A 16,746-nucleotide genomic window follows, 5' to 3' on the forward strand; every position below is an offset into this window, starting at 1 on the left:
GCAATTAGCACCTACCTGCCAGTTTGTCCAGCCATTTTATATAAGCTCTTATTTGAGGGGCTGACCCCTGAACCAGGCAAGGAAACGGAACCGTCAAAAAATGAACTGGGACCCAGCCGGGTGTGGCTCAGTGGTTGAGCATCAACCTAGGATCCAGGAGATTGCCATTCAACTCCTGGTCAGAGCACATGCCCGGGTTGTGGGCTCGATGCCCAATTGGGGGCATGCAGGAGGCGGCCAATCAATGACGACTCTCTCATCATTGATGTTTCTATCTCTCTTTCCTTCTCCCTTCTTTCTGAAATCAATATATATTTAAAAAAAAAATTGGCCCAGCTGGGTGTGGCTCAGCAGTTGAGCACTGACCTAGGATCCAGGAGATCGGGGTTCGATTCCCGGTCAGGGCACATGCCCGGGGTTACGGGCTAGGCAGCCAATCAATGACTCTCTCATCATTGATGTTTCTCTCTCTCTCCCCCTCCTTTCTTCTCTCTGAATCAATAAAGATATGTTTAAAAAAAAAAAAAAATTGACCAACCCTACTTTAAAAAAAAAAGTGAAGTGGCTGAGAGCGGACCTGAGCTCAAGTCCATGCTCTTTTGTTTGTGAGGATTCCAGAAGAGTTACTTTGACTACAAACTGGGAAGGAGCCTAAAAGTAAATGTTTAGCTTAAATAGGCATATTAACAGAGGTAATAAGTATCAGTAGTTCCTGTTATCTTATACCTCATAAACTTAGCCATGTTTTGGGATCTAATGCTCAAGACTTGGTGGTCAAAGACAAAATTTAGTATATACCTAAGCTAGTTAGGGAGTACATGTACTAGTTAGGGGTATACGCAAGAAATAAATCAGAAAGTACTGCCCAGGAGGACCTATGGCTCCAAGTCTGACTGACCCCTTCTTTATGTGGTAACAGTCTCCATCAAGGTCGAACGAGTTAAGGGCTCTTACACTTTGTCTCTCCATCAGACTTGCTTCTCCTGGGCGTGCAAGGTTTGGACATGGATTTGGGCGACTTGTTTTCCTCTGCCATTCCCACTCTGCGGTCCTCACCACTTGAATGGCTCCCGTTTTCTAGATATCCATTCACTTCCCGACTGAAAGCATGAGCTCCGTTCTCCAAGGACAAATCTTTATTTAAAAGGGATTTGACTTTAGCCAGGTAGCCCTCCTACAGCAGGAAAGGATAATTTAAGTAGCAGTGAATGTAAACAAGTGGCAGTAAGAAAATAAGGAAACACACGCATTTCCTTTATAACTATCAGGTAACAAGTAGAAATGGGGATTAGTCCACCTCCCTGCTCAGACAAGCTACATAAGAGAAGACGTTTTTCAAGATGTCGGAATGCTGAAAAATCTGCTTACCTCTGATAACTCTTCTTTATGTAATTTCGTTTCCAAATCACATAACTGATTCTTTATTTCTGTTTGCAGAAATTCATGCAAGAGATTCAATTTCTCCTTCAGACACTCCTAAGGGAAGGATACAGATTTAGAAGTCCTGAAACTCCCAAGCTACTAACCAATGGACAGTATAATACACAAATAATTATGCTGCCTGGTCACATAACAATGACTGAATGGCAAGCAATGCTGACTGCCAAAAAATTTAAGTATCCACCAAGATACTTTCATGATGTTTCTATTAAGATCATATCATACCATCTCCAGAGTGGTGAAAAATGGAAAGCTCAGAGGCGAGACAGGGTCATATATGATGTATTAGAACAAAACTGTGCTTTTGAGAACAGTGTGACCATGACAAGTTATAGTTCAGGACTGATGGTTTGGAACCTAGATTGGGAAACTTGTCAACGGGTTACCAAAAGTCAACCAATATTAGCAGTATATTAACACAACACATTAAACAAGAAGAATACTTCCAAGTTATCTCAAAACTTTATAGAAGAAAGCAGATTCCACTTAAACTTTTTTCAGGGGAGAGCATGAACACAGTCCCCCACTTCTACATATTATGCAGTTGAGTTTCCCAAATTTGGGGAAATTGCAGGCGCCAGCACATCTGGAGTACAATGGATAAGCCTCGCCCTGGGAAAACCACCTTCCTGATCATGGTATCTCCTCTGCCAGGTAAGTATCCACTTAAACTTTTTACAAGCTACAGAGTTATCTGTCAGTCATATTTGGTAATAAAAATTTTTTAAGGTGGAGATTACCTTTTCTGTTAAGCTATCTCTTTCCAAATCCTTGAGCCTGAGGAAAGAAAAGGGAAAAAGAAAAACACTTGTTAAGCAACTTTATTTACCTACAAGAATTAATGCCACAGTTTTAAAGGACTTTGGAAGTAAATTTAACCTACACAAGTGTTAGGGAAAAAAATACATTTCCCCCACCCCGTGTCTAGAATGCCTACTGTAATGCCTACACATTAAGAAGTCATTTGTGATTGAAATGAGGTCTCTTTTTGGGGTGTAGTTTTTCCGATGATGGTGAGAGATAATACAAAAGTTCTATAACAATACGGGGGTGGGGAAAAGTAAGGAAAAAGTGTATAGTTGTAATACAAATAAACAATTAAAAGTAATATAAGAATAAACTGTTTCATGTACTCACAACTGTAAACCTCCTTTTGCCCACCTGTATATATAATTTTAAGGGAAAGGAAGCAGGTCAGAGTTGTGGTGCTTCTGTAAATTAAGTGAACTATAAGTGGTCTTTCTCCAGTTGGATCTGAGACGTCAATAAGAAGGTACATCACAGTGTGGTCGGTGTCAGAATGAGAGGACCAGGGCCACAAGATGCTGTGGGGAACAAGCAACTAACATTCCTAAAGGCTGGGATGGGAGGATGGCAGCATTCTAATGAGGAATGCATGAAATAGGGGAATAAAGGCAGCAGGGGTGCCCACACATAAGGGAGATGCATGAAGTTAGAAGACTTGGTGGGCACCTGTCCCAAAAGCTCATCCTTTGGAATGTTTGTACCTAATCATTCAGAAGTACAGAACTGTCATGAGTCTGGCTGGAAAATCATTGGTCTGATTTAATTACTGAAGATTAATATCTTGCCTCTTTGGAGGGGGAAAAAATAAAGGAACAAGAATAGATACCAAGAAAGGAAGGTGAGTGGAGAGGCTGTTCCTAGCCTGAGTGCCAACAGGTCTAACCAGCTGGGCAAGTGACAGTCGGAGTGGGAACACACTGGGCAGGGACTAGGCCTCCACTATTTCTGGATCTTCCTACCCAGCACCCACACAGAATATGTACTTAGTTATCACTAATCCAAAGGACAAGAACAGAGCTTTTCCTGAGGGGAAGTGTTAGCACCAAAGCCAGGAATGCGAGCAACAGGCTTTGTTGGACCAGTATCATACAGAGGCTGCTCCAAGTGCATGTGGACCCTGCTTCTAGTTTTGATCGCCACTCACATCTGTGGGTACCTACTGTATGCCAGGCCCTGTTCCAAGCAACGAGCTGGGTGATTGGACATGGGCATTGCCAAGTAGAGACCTTCTGATTTGGCTGGTCAGGAAAGGTCTTTCTGGAGCAAAGGCTCAGCAGATGGTAGTACAGATGACCCTTAAACATGTGTTTGAACTGCGCAGGTCCACTTATACGTGGATTTTTTTCAATATACTGTAAACATATTTCCCCTTCCTCATGATTTTAATAACATGTCCTCTTCTCTAGCTTCCTTTACTGTAGGAATACAGTAATACATATAACATACAACACACGTGTTAACTGATTGTTCACATTATCCATAAGGTTTCTGGTTAACAGTAGGCTTTATTTTTTTTAATATATCTTTATTAATTTCAGAGAGAGGAAGGGAGAGAGAGAGATGGAAACATCAATAATGAGAGTCATCATTCATTGGCTGCCTCCTGCACGTCTCTACTGGGGATCAAGCCCTCAACCCAGGCATGTGCCCTGACCGGAATCAAACCATGATCTCCTGGATCCTAGGTCAATGGTCAACCGCTGAGCCACCTTCGGCTGGGCAACAGTAGGCTTAGTAGTTAAGTTTGGAGGAGTCAAAAGTTAAACTCAAGCTCTGGCCAGTGTTGTTCAGTGGTTAGAGCATCAGCCCACGCACCAAAGGGTCATGGGTTCAATTCCCCCAGTTAAGGGCATGTACCTACCTAGGGTGCGTGTGGGAGGCAACCAATCAATGTGTCTCTCACATCACTCTCCCCCCCTTCTACTCTCAAAAAAAGTATTTTCTTTTAAATGGAAAGGATATCTTCAGGAAAAGAAAAGTGAACTTTCAACTCTGCGGGGGGGGGGGGGGTCAGTGCCCCTAATTCCCATGTTGTTCAAGGGCCAACTGTATATATCACTTCCAGTAGCTGAGAAAAGCCTTCAGCTTAGAGCCAGCAAGAGAAGAGGAGCCTCATTCTTACCACAAGGAACTGAATTCTACCTTAAAGAGTAGGAAACAGATTCTCCCCTAAAGCCTCTAGAAAGGAATGCAGCCTACTGACACTGATTTTAATCTATGAGACCCATACCAGATTTCTGACCTACAGAACTGTAAGATAATTTGTTTTATTTAAGCCACTAAAATTGTGGTAATTTGTTATGGTAGCAACTGAAAATGAGTACAGTATTGGGGGGAATGGAGTGGGTGGAGGTGAAAGAGGGTATAGGGGGGATAAATGGTGATGAGGGAAAAGAGAAAAATGAATACAGTATCAGAAATTCAGAACTTTTTGGTTGGGGAAAAGGAAAGTAAGCAGGCTATGAGTTTTAGAAGTGATATTTCTGTGAACAGCTATCTAGATGGCTATTCAGCAGCTAGAAATTAGAACTGGTTCTCCAGAGGGCATCAGAACTGGAGGTATATCTCCAGTGGACACCCCAATTGCTGAAAGTAGAAGTCCCATGACCGGAAGAGATAAGGGTCCAAGAATGAAAGAAAGGAGGTGGGGAAGTGGGGAAATCAAGGAGGAAAAAGACTCCCTGGTAGTAGACAGCAACACAAAAACCAAGGATACAAAGAATGAAGTAATATACTGAGTTGAAAGAATGCCACCTCAACCCTAAAGAAAAGAATACCTAAACAAGAGTAGGAGTGGACAGCTGGCACAAAAGCTAAGGTGGCAATAGAAAGAGCAAGTCCAGACCATTCTATGAGAAGCAAGGCAAAGACAAAGTTTGGAATAAGCAAGCATATATCTCATCTCTATACCATATACAATGCTACTACCTGTCTCAGTACAAGATCCACATGTTAGTACTTTATTATTTTTTAAATGTTTTTATTGATTTCAGGGAGAGGAAGGGAGAGAGATAGAAACATCAATGATAAGAGAATCACTGATCAGCTGCCTCCTGCACACCCCCACCGGGGACTGAGCCCACAAACCAGGCATGTGTCCTGACCTGCAATCGAACATCGATCTCCTGGATCATAGATCGATGCTCAACCACCGAGCTATGGCAGCCAGGCTGCATGTTAGTTAAATTTGCTGCCCTAATGGAAGTGAAATATATAGCTCACCACGTGATAAGCACTGAAGGTTTCTGGGCAGGTGCTGTTCTACCACCTATCAGCTCAGTCTTCATAATGCCCTGGTAGAACAGGCACCTCCACCCCATTTTACAGATAAAGCACCAAGAGGTTAGCCACACAGCTGGCAAGTGGCAGGTGGGATTTGAACCCCAGTGGTCTACACCTCTAGAATCCTACTGCAGGGGAGAGCTAGAAAAGCTAAGTCAGTAGCTATTCAATACCCACTCAGCAAGAGCCATGAAACTGGTTAAGAACTTCAAGACCTGGCTTAATCTAATCACAGAATGACTAGCAGATAAGAAAGCTGTCATAATTACAAAAGCTAATCAGAGTTGTTCGAAGGTTGCTAGAATTATGTGTAAACCCAGGCTTCATTAAAGGGGAAAGTCTGGCAAGCAAGCATTTGAGACTTTATTGTACACCAAGCTGCAGATCCAATGGATAAGGAAAACATGCTCGACAACAAATCAACTCCAGGGTTGGAAGGCAGCATGCAAGGTGCACTAACAGAATTCAACACCCTTCTCCAATGCGGGGGAAAGAGGCTGTCTTTCTGAGCAGTCTTAAGAATGAAGGGAGAGAGCCCCGTTGGGGAAGGGGTAGGTGGAGCCCAGCCTCACATCGGTCACTCTGCATGGTCTCAGGCCCTGAGAACCTAAAAGAAGGGCTGAGTCTTGATGACTCAGAATGTAGACAGGAATTCTGAACTTCAGGCCAAGTGTACCAGACAGTGGGGGGCAGGGAGGAGAGGGGCAGGAAAACCACTGGATCCAACTTATGTTGTAAGAGGATCAGTTTCCACTTACAGAAAATGGACCTGCGTGGCAACAAGAAGACAAGTGAGGCAAGTGGAAGACTATCATTTTTCTGTACAAATGATGGCAGCTTGGACTAAGAAAAATCAAGTGGAAAAATGTTTTTTAGAACATTTTTTTCTGAAAGGCATGCTTTTTTAGAAGACTTAGGGTAAATAATATTTCAATAAAGAAGTTAAAGACCAAACATTGAAAACACTTTGTATTATCATTACATATTTAATGGAACTAACTATATGTGTATTTTATTTTATTTTAAATCCTTACCCAAGGATATTTTTCCATTGCTTTTCAAAGAGTGGGAGAGAGAAAGCAGTACGTGCCTTTGTCCAGAATTGAACCCGGGACCCTTTAGCCTGCAGGCTGACGCTCTAACCACTGAGCCAAACTGGCTAGGGCTTATATGTGCATTTTAAAAGAAGCTGCCATACAAACACAGGTTAGCAGAAGTGACAGAAATTCGTAAATAAGGACCTAAAATTTGCTTCCAGAGTATCTAATGGACTTAGGTTCCTGTTCTATAATAGAGTGTCTCTAATTTTCATAAGTCAAGAAGAGTAATAACTGCATTTACAAATCTGAGTTTAAGGGAGTGTTGAATTACATGTTTGTGTATTTTGCACACTAAAATTCAAAATAAGAAGAGCTGTTGAGAAGATCTTATAAGCTGACAATTTCAATGTCTACCACATGGTCTAAAGCAGAAATCTCAAACTCCATACCTACAGTAGGCAATTCTAGTTCAAAGTAATATGGAACCTAGGGTAAATGGCAGATTGTAACACTCACCTAACATTCAGATTCAGCCGAACAAAAGTGGTCTGGCCCAATAAAACCCCTGAGCCAGTGAGATCAGCCAATACAATGCTAACACAGGGGCCTTTATGTGTAAGGCATATTCTCACTCCAATACCATTTTATAAGGTATATTAATAACCTTAGTCTACAGATGTACCTTGGTTATGACATATGCCCAAGGTCATAAACAAACCAGTGGAGATAAAGAGTTCTCACAATCAGAATAAAGGCTGGGCCCCACTGTCTCTGTATTGGGTCTAACATGAAGCCAGAGACTTTCATAATTCCATTTCCATTTTAAGTCATGTTATATCTTGGAGGGAATAGAGATGAAGATTCTTCAAAAACGCACCCCCTCTAACTATGCTTAAATAGTGGTGGAACTTTATTACCCTCACCCAAGGATATGCTTTTTTAATTGATTTTTAGAGAGAGGAAGAGAGAAACATTGTTGGGTTACCTCCTGTATGTGCCCTGACCAGGGATCGAACCCGCAACCTAGTTATGTGCCCTGACAGGGAATTGAGCCCACAACCTTTTGGTGTACAGGATGACCGCTCTAACCAACTGAGCAACCTGGCCAGGGCAAAGTGGGTGAACTTTAAACACCTGGTAAGGAGACCCAAATACCCACACTCACACACTCTCCACCCCCAAAGGCCCAAATCAGAATTGGCCAGGCACAACCATAGGGAAATAAGTAAATGGCAAAGTGTGTTCACTTCTGATTAGAAGTGTTCTGGCCTGGTCCAGGGTATTGTGACTAGTGTTCCAAGTGAGGTGTGCAAGTTTTCAGGAGTGAAATTGGTGCCCTTCACTAACAAAAAGCGGGAGCCCAGTCTTGCCACCTATAGAAGTGTGCACAGAATTTCTATAGCTGTCCCTGACGTTAGCCATCGCACCTCACTCCCTTTCCCCACCCCTCCAGACACATGCTGGAAACTGCAGCCAGTTCTCCCCAGCAAGACTTCCTTGATGCCCAAGGCTCACGGGTGCCGATTTACTAGAAAAGCCCATTCAGTCTTCATGCTGCCTGAGACCTGGCCCTCGTCGCATGGCAAGTTTCTTCCAGAATACGACTTCCCCAGCAGTCGCAAACCTGAGCTGGCCGCGCCCGGGCCCCAACCGGCGACGTCTGTCTCTGGTGGTCGCCATCAGGATGTTGTTGCGGGAACGTCAAGAGGGTCCCCTGAAACACCCCCAACACCAGGCCAGCCAGGCCCCTCGACCCCCCGCAGCATGCACCGGAAGTGGAGGCCAAAGTGCCCGGCCGAGTGGTGTCCTGAGGCCGTGGGCTGCCCACTTCCTGTGCGACCCAGCCGGAGGCTGAAGTAGGGCCTGCGGCTGTTCTGGGAAAAGGATCCCTGAAGCGAGCTTGCTCTACTCCGAGACCAGAGGAGACCAAGTTTCTAGTCACGAGGGAACTGAGGGGCCTTGGCCCATTTTGGCGCCAAACTGCCCCGGACGCGCGCGACCGGAAGTCCCACCCAGCCCGCGCCAACCGCCTCACCACCCCACGCATGCGCGTCCGGCTGTCAGCAGCAGCCAAGGGCTACCCAGAGGGGAAGCAACCCCTGCACCCCCAGCGCCATGCCACCCCACGGAGCTCGCGGTCCCCTGCAGCACCTACCGCCTGCGGACATCGTCCGGCAGTGAGATGGCCCGGGGGGCCAGCGTGGGCACCCGGGCCGGGGCAGTGCGGGCAGGCATCTCGGAAGCTGCAGCTGAGGTGTCGGCAGCACGGGCAGCTCTGGCTTTTCGCGCGGAAACCAACAGGGAGGGGCTGTGAGCAGAGGTGGCGCGTACCACCCCAGCCCGGGCATGGGGGAAGGCGGGACGTACCATGCTGAGAGAGACCCTACCAGTTGCAGGCAGATGGAGTGGAGCCTGCTGTGTGCAGGGGATGCGCATGCGCGGGGCGGGTGTGCACCCCCGCGAGGAGCAGTGGGCTTGTCCAAGATCCACCGTTTGCTTTAAGCTTTTTGCCTGAGGCAGTCATTCATTCATTCTTTCCAGTGTACTGGAGATAAAAAGGGAGGATCCCAAAGGGATCCAAGCCTGCAGGCCTTCAGTTCAAGGTCTTAGTTCTAATCCCATCTCCACCTATTTGCTGCTATAAGGACCTTGAGCAGGTCATTTGGATCCAGCCTTAGTTTCCTATCTATAAAAAGGGACTAGCACTGGCTAGTGTTCTCTGTAGTTAGAGAGTCGGCCCGTGCCCCAAAGAGTCGCGGGTTCGATTCCAGATCAAGAGCACATACCTGGGTTGCAGGTTGGAGCCCTGCCCCAATCAAGGCGCATGTAGGAGACAACCAATCTATGAACCAATCTGGGTGTCTCCCTCCCTCTCAAAATCAATGGAAAAACTGGCCCCAAGGATTCCAGTTTAGGGAGATCCGGCCATTTTGACAGCCTATATGTTTAAAAAAAGCACCAGAGCCCAGCCGAGTGACTTGGTTGGTTGAGTGTCCTCAGGTGCACCAGAAGGTTGTCGGTTCATTCCCAGTCTGGGCACATACCTGTGTTGAGGGTTTGATCCCCAATAGGGGAGTGTACAGAAGGCAACCAATCAATGTAATGTCCTCGAGTGAGGACTTAGGTTTTTTTTAAAAAAGCAGCAGAGCCCAGCCAGGCATTGCTCAGCTGTTGAGCATCAATCTAGGATCCAGATCACAGTTCAATTCCCTGTCAGGGCACATGCCTGGGTTGCGGGCTCCATCCTGTCTGGGGCATGCAGGAGGCAGCTGATCAATGATGACTCTTTCATCATTGATGTTTCTCTCTCTCCCTCTCTCTCTCTCTCCTCTCCTTCTCTCTGAAATCGATATATTTAAAAAATAAAAATAAATTAAAAATTTTAAAAGCACCAGAACCTGGGGAAAGAATGGTCTTCAACAAATGCTATTGTGAAAACTGGGTATTCATATGCAAAAGAATGAAGTTAGACCCTTACCTTACACCATATATACAAATTAACTCAAAATGGACTAAAGACCTAAACGTAAAGCCCAAAACTGTAGAATTCCTAGAAGAAAACATGGGGGACAACTTTACAGCACTGGGCTTGGCAATGATTTCTTGGATATGATACCAAAAGCACAAACAATAAGAACTAAATTGACAAATGGAACTACATCAGACTTAATTTATGCAAAGGAATCAATCAACAAAGTGAAATGGCAGCCTACAGAATAGGACCTGGAGATCATTGTGCTGAGTGGAATGGGCCACTCAATTCAATCAATATAAAATATAGATTTTTAAAAGGGGTTTTAAACAAATATGATTTGTGCAATTGTTTTTCTCTAATAACCTATAAACTGTGCTCATTTCAAGAGTATTAAAATTAAAAATAAAGGAAATTCTACCCTTTGAAACAACCTAGATGAACCTTGAGGTCATTATGCTAAGTAAAATAAGCAAGTCTCAGAAGGCAAATACTCTATGATCTGACTTGTTGGGGTATCTAAGGTAGTCAAACTCTTAGGTAGAGAAAGAATTATGGTGATTACCAGGGGCTAGTGGGAGGGGAGAAAAGGGAAGTTGTTCAATAGAAATGGAGTTTCAGTTTTACAAGATGCAAAAGTGCCAGAGATCTGTTGCACAACAAAGTGCATGTAGTTAACAATACTGTACTGTACGTACAGTATTTAGATTATGTATAGTACAGTATTGTAAATACTGTAGGTGCTAAATACTATGGTTTTTTTACCACAATAAAAAAATAAAGTAGGGTCAAGTTTTTTTTTTTTTAAAGAGTACTTTATCTGCCATAACAACAAAAGTTAAAAATAACAAAAGTTAAAAACAGTTAAAAATCATGGTACAGTTTTATATTTTTGTATCACAAAATTTATAAGTAAATGTGTTTGTAAACACATACATAAACCTAATTTCCACAACAACTAGTAGGGAAGGGTGGGCCTGGCCAGAAAAGGACCTTAGACCCTCTGGTTGCTATGGATTACTCACACATGGCAAGATCCAGGAGAACTGAAATATTAGTAGGACCAAAGTTAATAGCTATTAATTTACTATTTAATTAGCACTTATGTGCTGTACCAGGCTCTTTAGAGGAGTTATTTAATTTAATTCTTAAGCATCAAGGGAGATATCAGGACCCCATTTCCTGTGGCCTACGATATTTGTTACAAAGGAGCCCGGCTCAGAGGCTGCTTACCCAAGATCATAAACTCAGACCAGTAAGCAGCAGGGACCATGAATTCAGGTGTCTTTAGCTCGAGCCTGAATGCAGAACAGTGACTACAGGGTTCGCCTGCTGTCGGGCCCTGGGATGCCAAAGGGACAACACTAGGGGTACTGGGCTGAGGAGAAGGGTAGAAAGTGGGTAGCAGATAGAAGGCAATCTGACCAGAGTAAGACTCAAGTCCCATAGACCTGTCAGAAACCAGCATCTGGGCCCCTAGCCTACCTTAGGAAAAGGGGTGCTCACAGAACAGGGAGGGGAGGGGAGGGGAAGAGAGGGGAGGCATAAGCAAACCTGCTGTTCAGGGGCCTCAGCTCACAAGAGAACACTGCATTTATTCTAGGCTCCCCCTCAGGTGGATTATCTTTATAATCCTTTTGCCAAGAGATAATTGACCCATTTTACAGACAGGGCAAAGGCTCAGAGACAAAAAGATTTGCCCAAGGGTCCATCAAGTTGATGCTAAAGCTGGGCTTCCAGCCCAACTGGATCTGCTCAAGTTGCTCCGGGGCAAAAAGCCAGACACCGTCTCTTATTCCTCTCCTCCCCACACATACAAGACATGAGGAAGCTGTTAGTTCTTCCTCCAAAATATAACACAGGTCTTTCTGCTTATTTACTCTGCCGCCACCTCAGCCCAGAATACCATTCTCACTCACTGTTCTAGCAGCCTCCTCTGATCCCCCAGGCCGCTGTATCCAGAGATCTTTAAAAAAAAAAAAATTGGAACATGCCATTTTCCTCTTTCCTACTAAAAGTCCCATTGCCCCATTGCCCTTGAACTAAAATCCAAGTATTTTACTCCAGGGTCCTGCCTGAAGGTGTCTCCTTCTCCCTCTCACAGAGCTCCAGCTTTGCTGACCTACTTTTAGTCCCTCAAGCTCTTCTGTGCCCCAGGGCCTTTGCCTTTGCTGTCACTTCTATCCAGCCCACTTTTTTTTTAATCCTCACCTGAGGATATGTTTTTTATTGATTTGAGAGAGAGGAAGAGAGAGAAACATCAATCCACTGCGTCCCATACACATCTTGACCAGGGATCAAACCCACAACCTGGGTATGTGCCCTGACCTGAAATCAAGCCCACCACCTTTTGGTCATGAGACTATGTATGCTCCAACCAACTGAGTCACACTGGCCAGGGTACCCAGGCCACTCTTCCAGGAGATTCACACAGCTTAAAGTTTGCTGATACCCAGAGGCTTTCCCCTGACCACCTGGAAGCAACCCCTCACTGACACTCTATCCAATTACTCTGATCCTTCATAGCATTTACTGTCAGAGATTCTCTTTACATCCATTATAGTCTGTCCCACTAGAACAAAGCAGGGATCAGCAAGTTTTTCTATGAAGGATCACATAGTAAATATTTCAGGTCTTGTGGGCCCTATGTCTCTGTTGCAGCTACTCAGTGCTGCCGTTATATCATGAGAACAGCCATAGACAATACATAAATGAATAGGTATGGCTGTTCCAATAAAAGTTTATTTACCAAAACAGATGGTGGGCCATATTTAGCCTGTGGACCTTAGAGTGCTGATCCCTGCAAAGGTTACGAGCTCCAGAGGCCAAGTACCTGGTCTGCCTCCTTCACAGCCTACGCTCCAAGGACTCATCTATAGAAATCCAAATATCAGTAAAATAAATAGGACAGGGGAGGTAGCACATGGGGGTGCCTGATGCAGAGTGAAAACAAATGTTGGTAGGTATTAAGCTATTTTCTCCCCCATAACAATGTAATTTCCATTTTACAAACAGAAACTGAGGCCCAAATCAGCTCAGCAATGTCAGGTTTGTCTTTAGTCCATGAGTTACCTGCTTCACTCCAGAGTTTAGTGGTTTTCTAGTGGTTACTTGATCACTAAAGGTGTCAGCTAAATCAACAGGGAAAGGACACTCATGGCTTCAGGAGCCTCCACAGTGACCAGTTGGACTCCAAGAGACCCTCCCCTTCCCCACCTAGAAATGGGCTCATTCCTTTAGCAAAGGGACTGGAACTTCCAGAAGAAACCTAGTTCAGCTCTTATGGGCATTCAGTCTACCTCCACCTCTTGGTAGTGTTCACAAACCCCTCATGAGAAAATACTTGTCAGGCTCAAGCTCCCTGCTTTCCAGGTCACATTCCAGCCTCCAGTTGTAAGGCCACACTCCAGAGGCCGGGAGAGGGAACATTTCACAAAGGCTAGAGAGCCGTACTCCACAGAAGCCAGGAGAAGCTGGTGTCAGCCTACCCAAGATCCAGGCAGCTGAGAGCGTCAGGGCTAGTGGAGGGGTGGTCACACGTCCTAAGCTATGGTCAGCAGAAGGTCAGCACTGAATCACACCACATGCTGGAGAATTAGTCACAGCCACCAAGGTCCCTTGCCTGGAGCAAGGCCCAGCGGAGGCATGCAGAGGCCCCAGCCCTCAAGGCTTGCTGCCAAGCTTAGTGGTTGTTTTTCCCCCCAAACAGTCCTTGAGTCAGTTAGCTGATCTATCCCAGCCCAGGTCACCTTCACCTCTCTCCTGGACATCCACTCAGCCTCCTTCCTCGGTTGCTATTCAGGCCTCTCCCACCTATTCCAACTATTTGCCACATGACAGTGGGAGGGATCTTCTCAGAATCCTAATCTGATCCTGTCATCTCCTTCCTAGTCCATCCCACACACCTGAATTGCTTCTCAGTGCACTTAGGATAAACCCAACCCCTACACAGCTTTTTACCACTCCTTTATTCACCCTAGCTGAGCTACATCCTGGATACTTCCAGCCCATTCCTGCCTAAGATCTGTGGTAGCCAGCCTCCAAGGGGGCCCCTAACATCCCTCTCCTCTCAGGATTCATGCCCTTGTGGAGGCATGATTCTCTCCCACAGAATCAAGGCTGGTCTGTATGGCAAAGAGAATATGATAGTAGCAAAGGCATATGACCTCTGAGAATAGGTCATAGAAGCCATCACAACACCAGCTTGTCATGGAGGAAGCGAGCCATCATGTTGTAAGGATGCTCAAGCAGTCCTACAAGGAGGCCCATGGGCAGAGGAACCAATTTTTCAGCCAGGTAAGTAAGCCACTTTGGAAGTGGCTCCTCCAGCCCCAGTCAAGCCTTCAGATGCTGTAGCTCCAGCCAATACCTGGCTGTACCCTCATGAGAGACCTCAAGCTGGAGCTACTCAGTTTTGCTGCTCCCAAATAACCCTGAAGGATAATACATAAGTATTGTTTTAAGCCACTAGACTTTAGGGCTTTTTGTTATGCAGCTGTAGATAATTTTTGCAAGGTTTCCGCACTGCTGTTCTCTTAACTTGCAAAGTCCTGCTGCTCTATGTGCCAACTTCTGCTTGGAGAAACTAATCATTCTTCCTATTTGGTCTTAACCATCACCTTCAAGGAGCCTTTCCTTTCCTCCCCCAGCCCTATTAGGTATCTGCTAGGCTCCTAGAACTACAGCTCTTTCTTTCAGAGCCTTTACCTCAGCTGACAATCGTATTTTGGGGTAATGGCTTATGTCAGTCTTACCCCTACATTATGTCCAGCAAAGTGCCCAGGATATAGTTGGCATGCAATAAAGACTTAGGGAGTATTCAAGGGTTAAGGTATAATGCCTGTTCCATTACATTAAATGCTCAGTATGCAAATATCCATCAAAAAACAAATGCATCCCCTTTTATTCACTTTTTCTACTTCCAAGAATTTCTCCTAAGATCCACTCTCCCACATGTGCAAAATGAGAATCAGACAGCTATTCACTGAGCCTTGCTTATAGCAAAAGAGAGGAAAACCTAGTTTTCCATCAGTGATGATTAGCTAAAGAAATTGTGTTCCATTCATACGACAGACCCCAAAACAAAAACCAAAAGGATATTTTCCCACATAATATCATAGAGATTGTTTCCTATCTGTAAGTGAAAATAAAATACAGATGTAGAACAGAATGCATAGTGTGCTATGTTTATATAAAAAAGGGGAGAGGGGTACAATTATGTGTATACTTGTCTCTGCAGAAAACCCTTGGGAAAGAAACAGATAACATCCTGGAGATAAGGAATGTTAACTAGCAGGGTGGAAGCTGTGGGCAGGAAGAGGACTTTTTCTGAATATATTTTTGCCCTTTTGAATTCTGGAGTATGTGGCTATGTTATTTATATCAAACAAAACCAATTGGCAGAGCAGCAGGGAAAGGATGTTCATTTCAATAAATGGTGCTGGGTCTGTAGGATGGCCATATGGAAGAAAGTGAACTTTGATCCCTACCTCAAACCCTATGCAAAATTCAGTTCCATACATCTTGCAGATCTAAATGGGAAGGCAAAGTCAAGAAAGCTTTTAAGCTCTGGCCAGGTAACTCAGTTGGTTAGAACATCATCCTAATACACCTAGGTTCAATCCCAGGTGAGGGCACATATGAGAAGCACCAATGATGCATAAATAAGTGGAACAACTAATCAGTGTTTCTCTCGCTCTCTCAAAAAAAAACACAAAAAAACAACAACAATTTTTTAAAAAGTTTTTTTAAAGAAGGCTTTTAAAATAAGACATCTATATTTTACATCTTTGTGACTTTGGGGTAGGCAAGTGTTTCTTTAACAGGACACAAAGCATGTTAATTATCCAGAAAAATAAATATGTTAGGCTATATTAAAATGAATTTGTTCATTAAAGGTACCCCCTAAAGACAAGCCACACAAATATGCCAACCAAGGCACATACTCGTGCCTACAATACACACAGAACTCCTTCAGATTAACAAAACAGGCAATTCCTTTTTACTAAGCAGACAAAAGTGTTGAACAAGCATTTCACAAAAGAGGATATCCAAATGGCCAGACTCATACAGAAAGCTGTTCAACCTCATTAGTCATCAGGGAAAAGCAAAATGAAGCCTTAATGCAATATCAGCTCCTACCCACACCCACCCACACCAGAATGGCCAGGATGAAAAAAGATTGGCAAGTGTTAGCAATACCAGAACTCTCCTGTGTTGCTGAGGGAGTCCAAAATGGTATAGTCACTTTGGAAAACAATTTGGCTTTATTTACTAAAGCTAAATATATGCCTGCCCTATGACCCAGCAACTCCACTCCTGGAATATCCACCAAATGACATACAAAAATGTTCATAACAGCTTTATTCACAACAGCCAACAACTGAAGGCCATGTAAATGTCTAACACCAATAGAAACAATGACAGTTATCTGTTTGTGCAGTAGAATACTATACACTGGGGTCACAAACTTTCTGTAAGGGGTCGGGTAGTAAATATTTTAGAATTTCTGGGCCATACTCTGTTACAACAACTCAACTCTGCCTTTGTAGTGTGAAAGCAACAACAGATGATTTTGTAAATGAGTGGGCATGGCTGTGTTCCAATAAAACTTTGACATTGAAATTGAAATTTTATGCTCCTTTCACATAACAAAATATTGTTTTCTCTTGATTTTATTCTAATTAAAAATGGAAAAACCATTCT

General features: G+C 44.2%; 1 protein-coding gene and 1 non-coding gene across 2 annotated transcripts in view; both read right to left on the minus strand.

Annotated features, from left to right (window-relative positions):
- Nucleotides 1-8,841, minus strand: part of DNMT1 (DNA methyltransferase 1) — a 42,261-nt gene extending 33,420 nt beyond the window's left edge. Inside the window, exons 1-4 of the mRNA XM_016207954.2 lie at nucleotides 8,725-8,841; nucleotides 2,181-2,217; nucleotides 1,369-1,476; nucleotides 955-1,174 (exon numbers count right to left, since the gene is read on the minus strand). Of these exons, the coding sequence (XP_016063440.1) occupies nucleotides 955-1,174; nucleotides 1,369-1,476; nucleotides 2,181-2,217; nucleotides 8,725-8,804 (445 nt within the window). The 5' untranslated portion in view covers nucleotides 8,805-8,841. The remainder of the gene's footprint in view (nucleotides 1-954; nucleotides 1,175-1,368; nucleotides 1,477-2,180; nucleotides 2,218-8,724) is intronic.
- On the minus strand, nucleotides 1,939-2,102 carry LOC148093347 (U1 spliceosomal RNA). Its single transcript, XR_015714524.1, has one exon. It is a non-coding gene; the product is annotated as a U1 spliceosomal RNA (small nuclear RNA).
- Nucleotides 8,842-16,746: the final 7,905 nt, after the last annotated feature.

The sequence above is a fragment of the Miniopterus natalensis genome, chromosome 4 (assembly GCF_054644295.1).
Source record: "Miniopterus natalensis isolate mMinNat1 chromosome 4, mMinNat1.hap1, whole genome shotgun sequence".
Lineage (NCBI taxonomy): Eukaryota > Metazoa > Chordata > Mammalia > Chiroptera > Miniopteridae > Miniopterus > Miniopterus natalensis.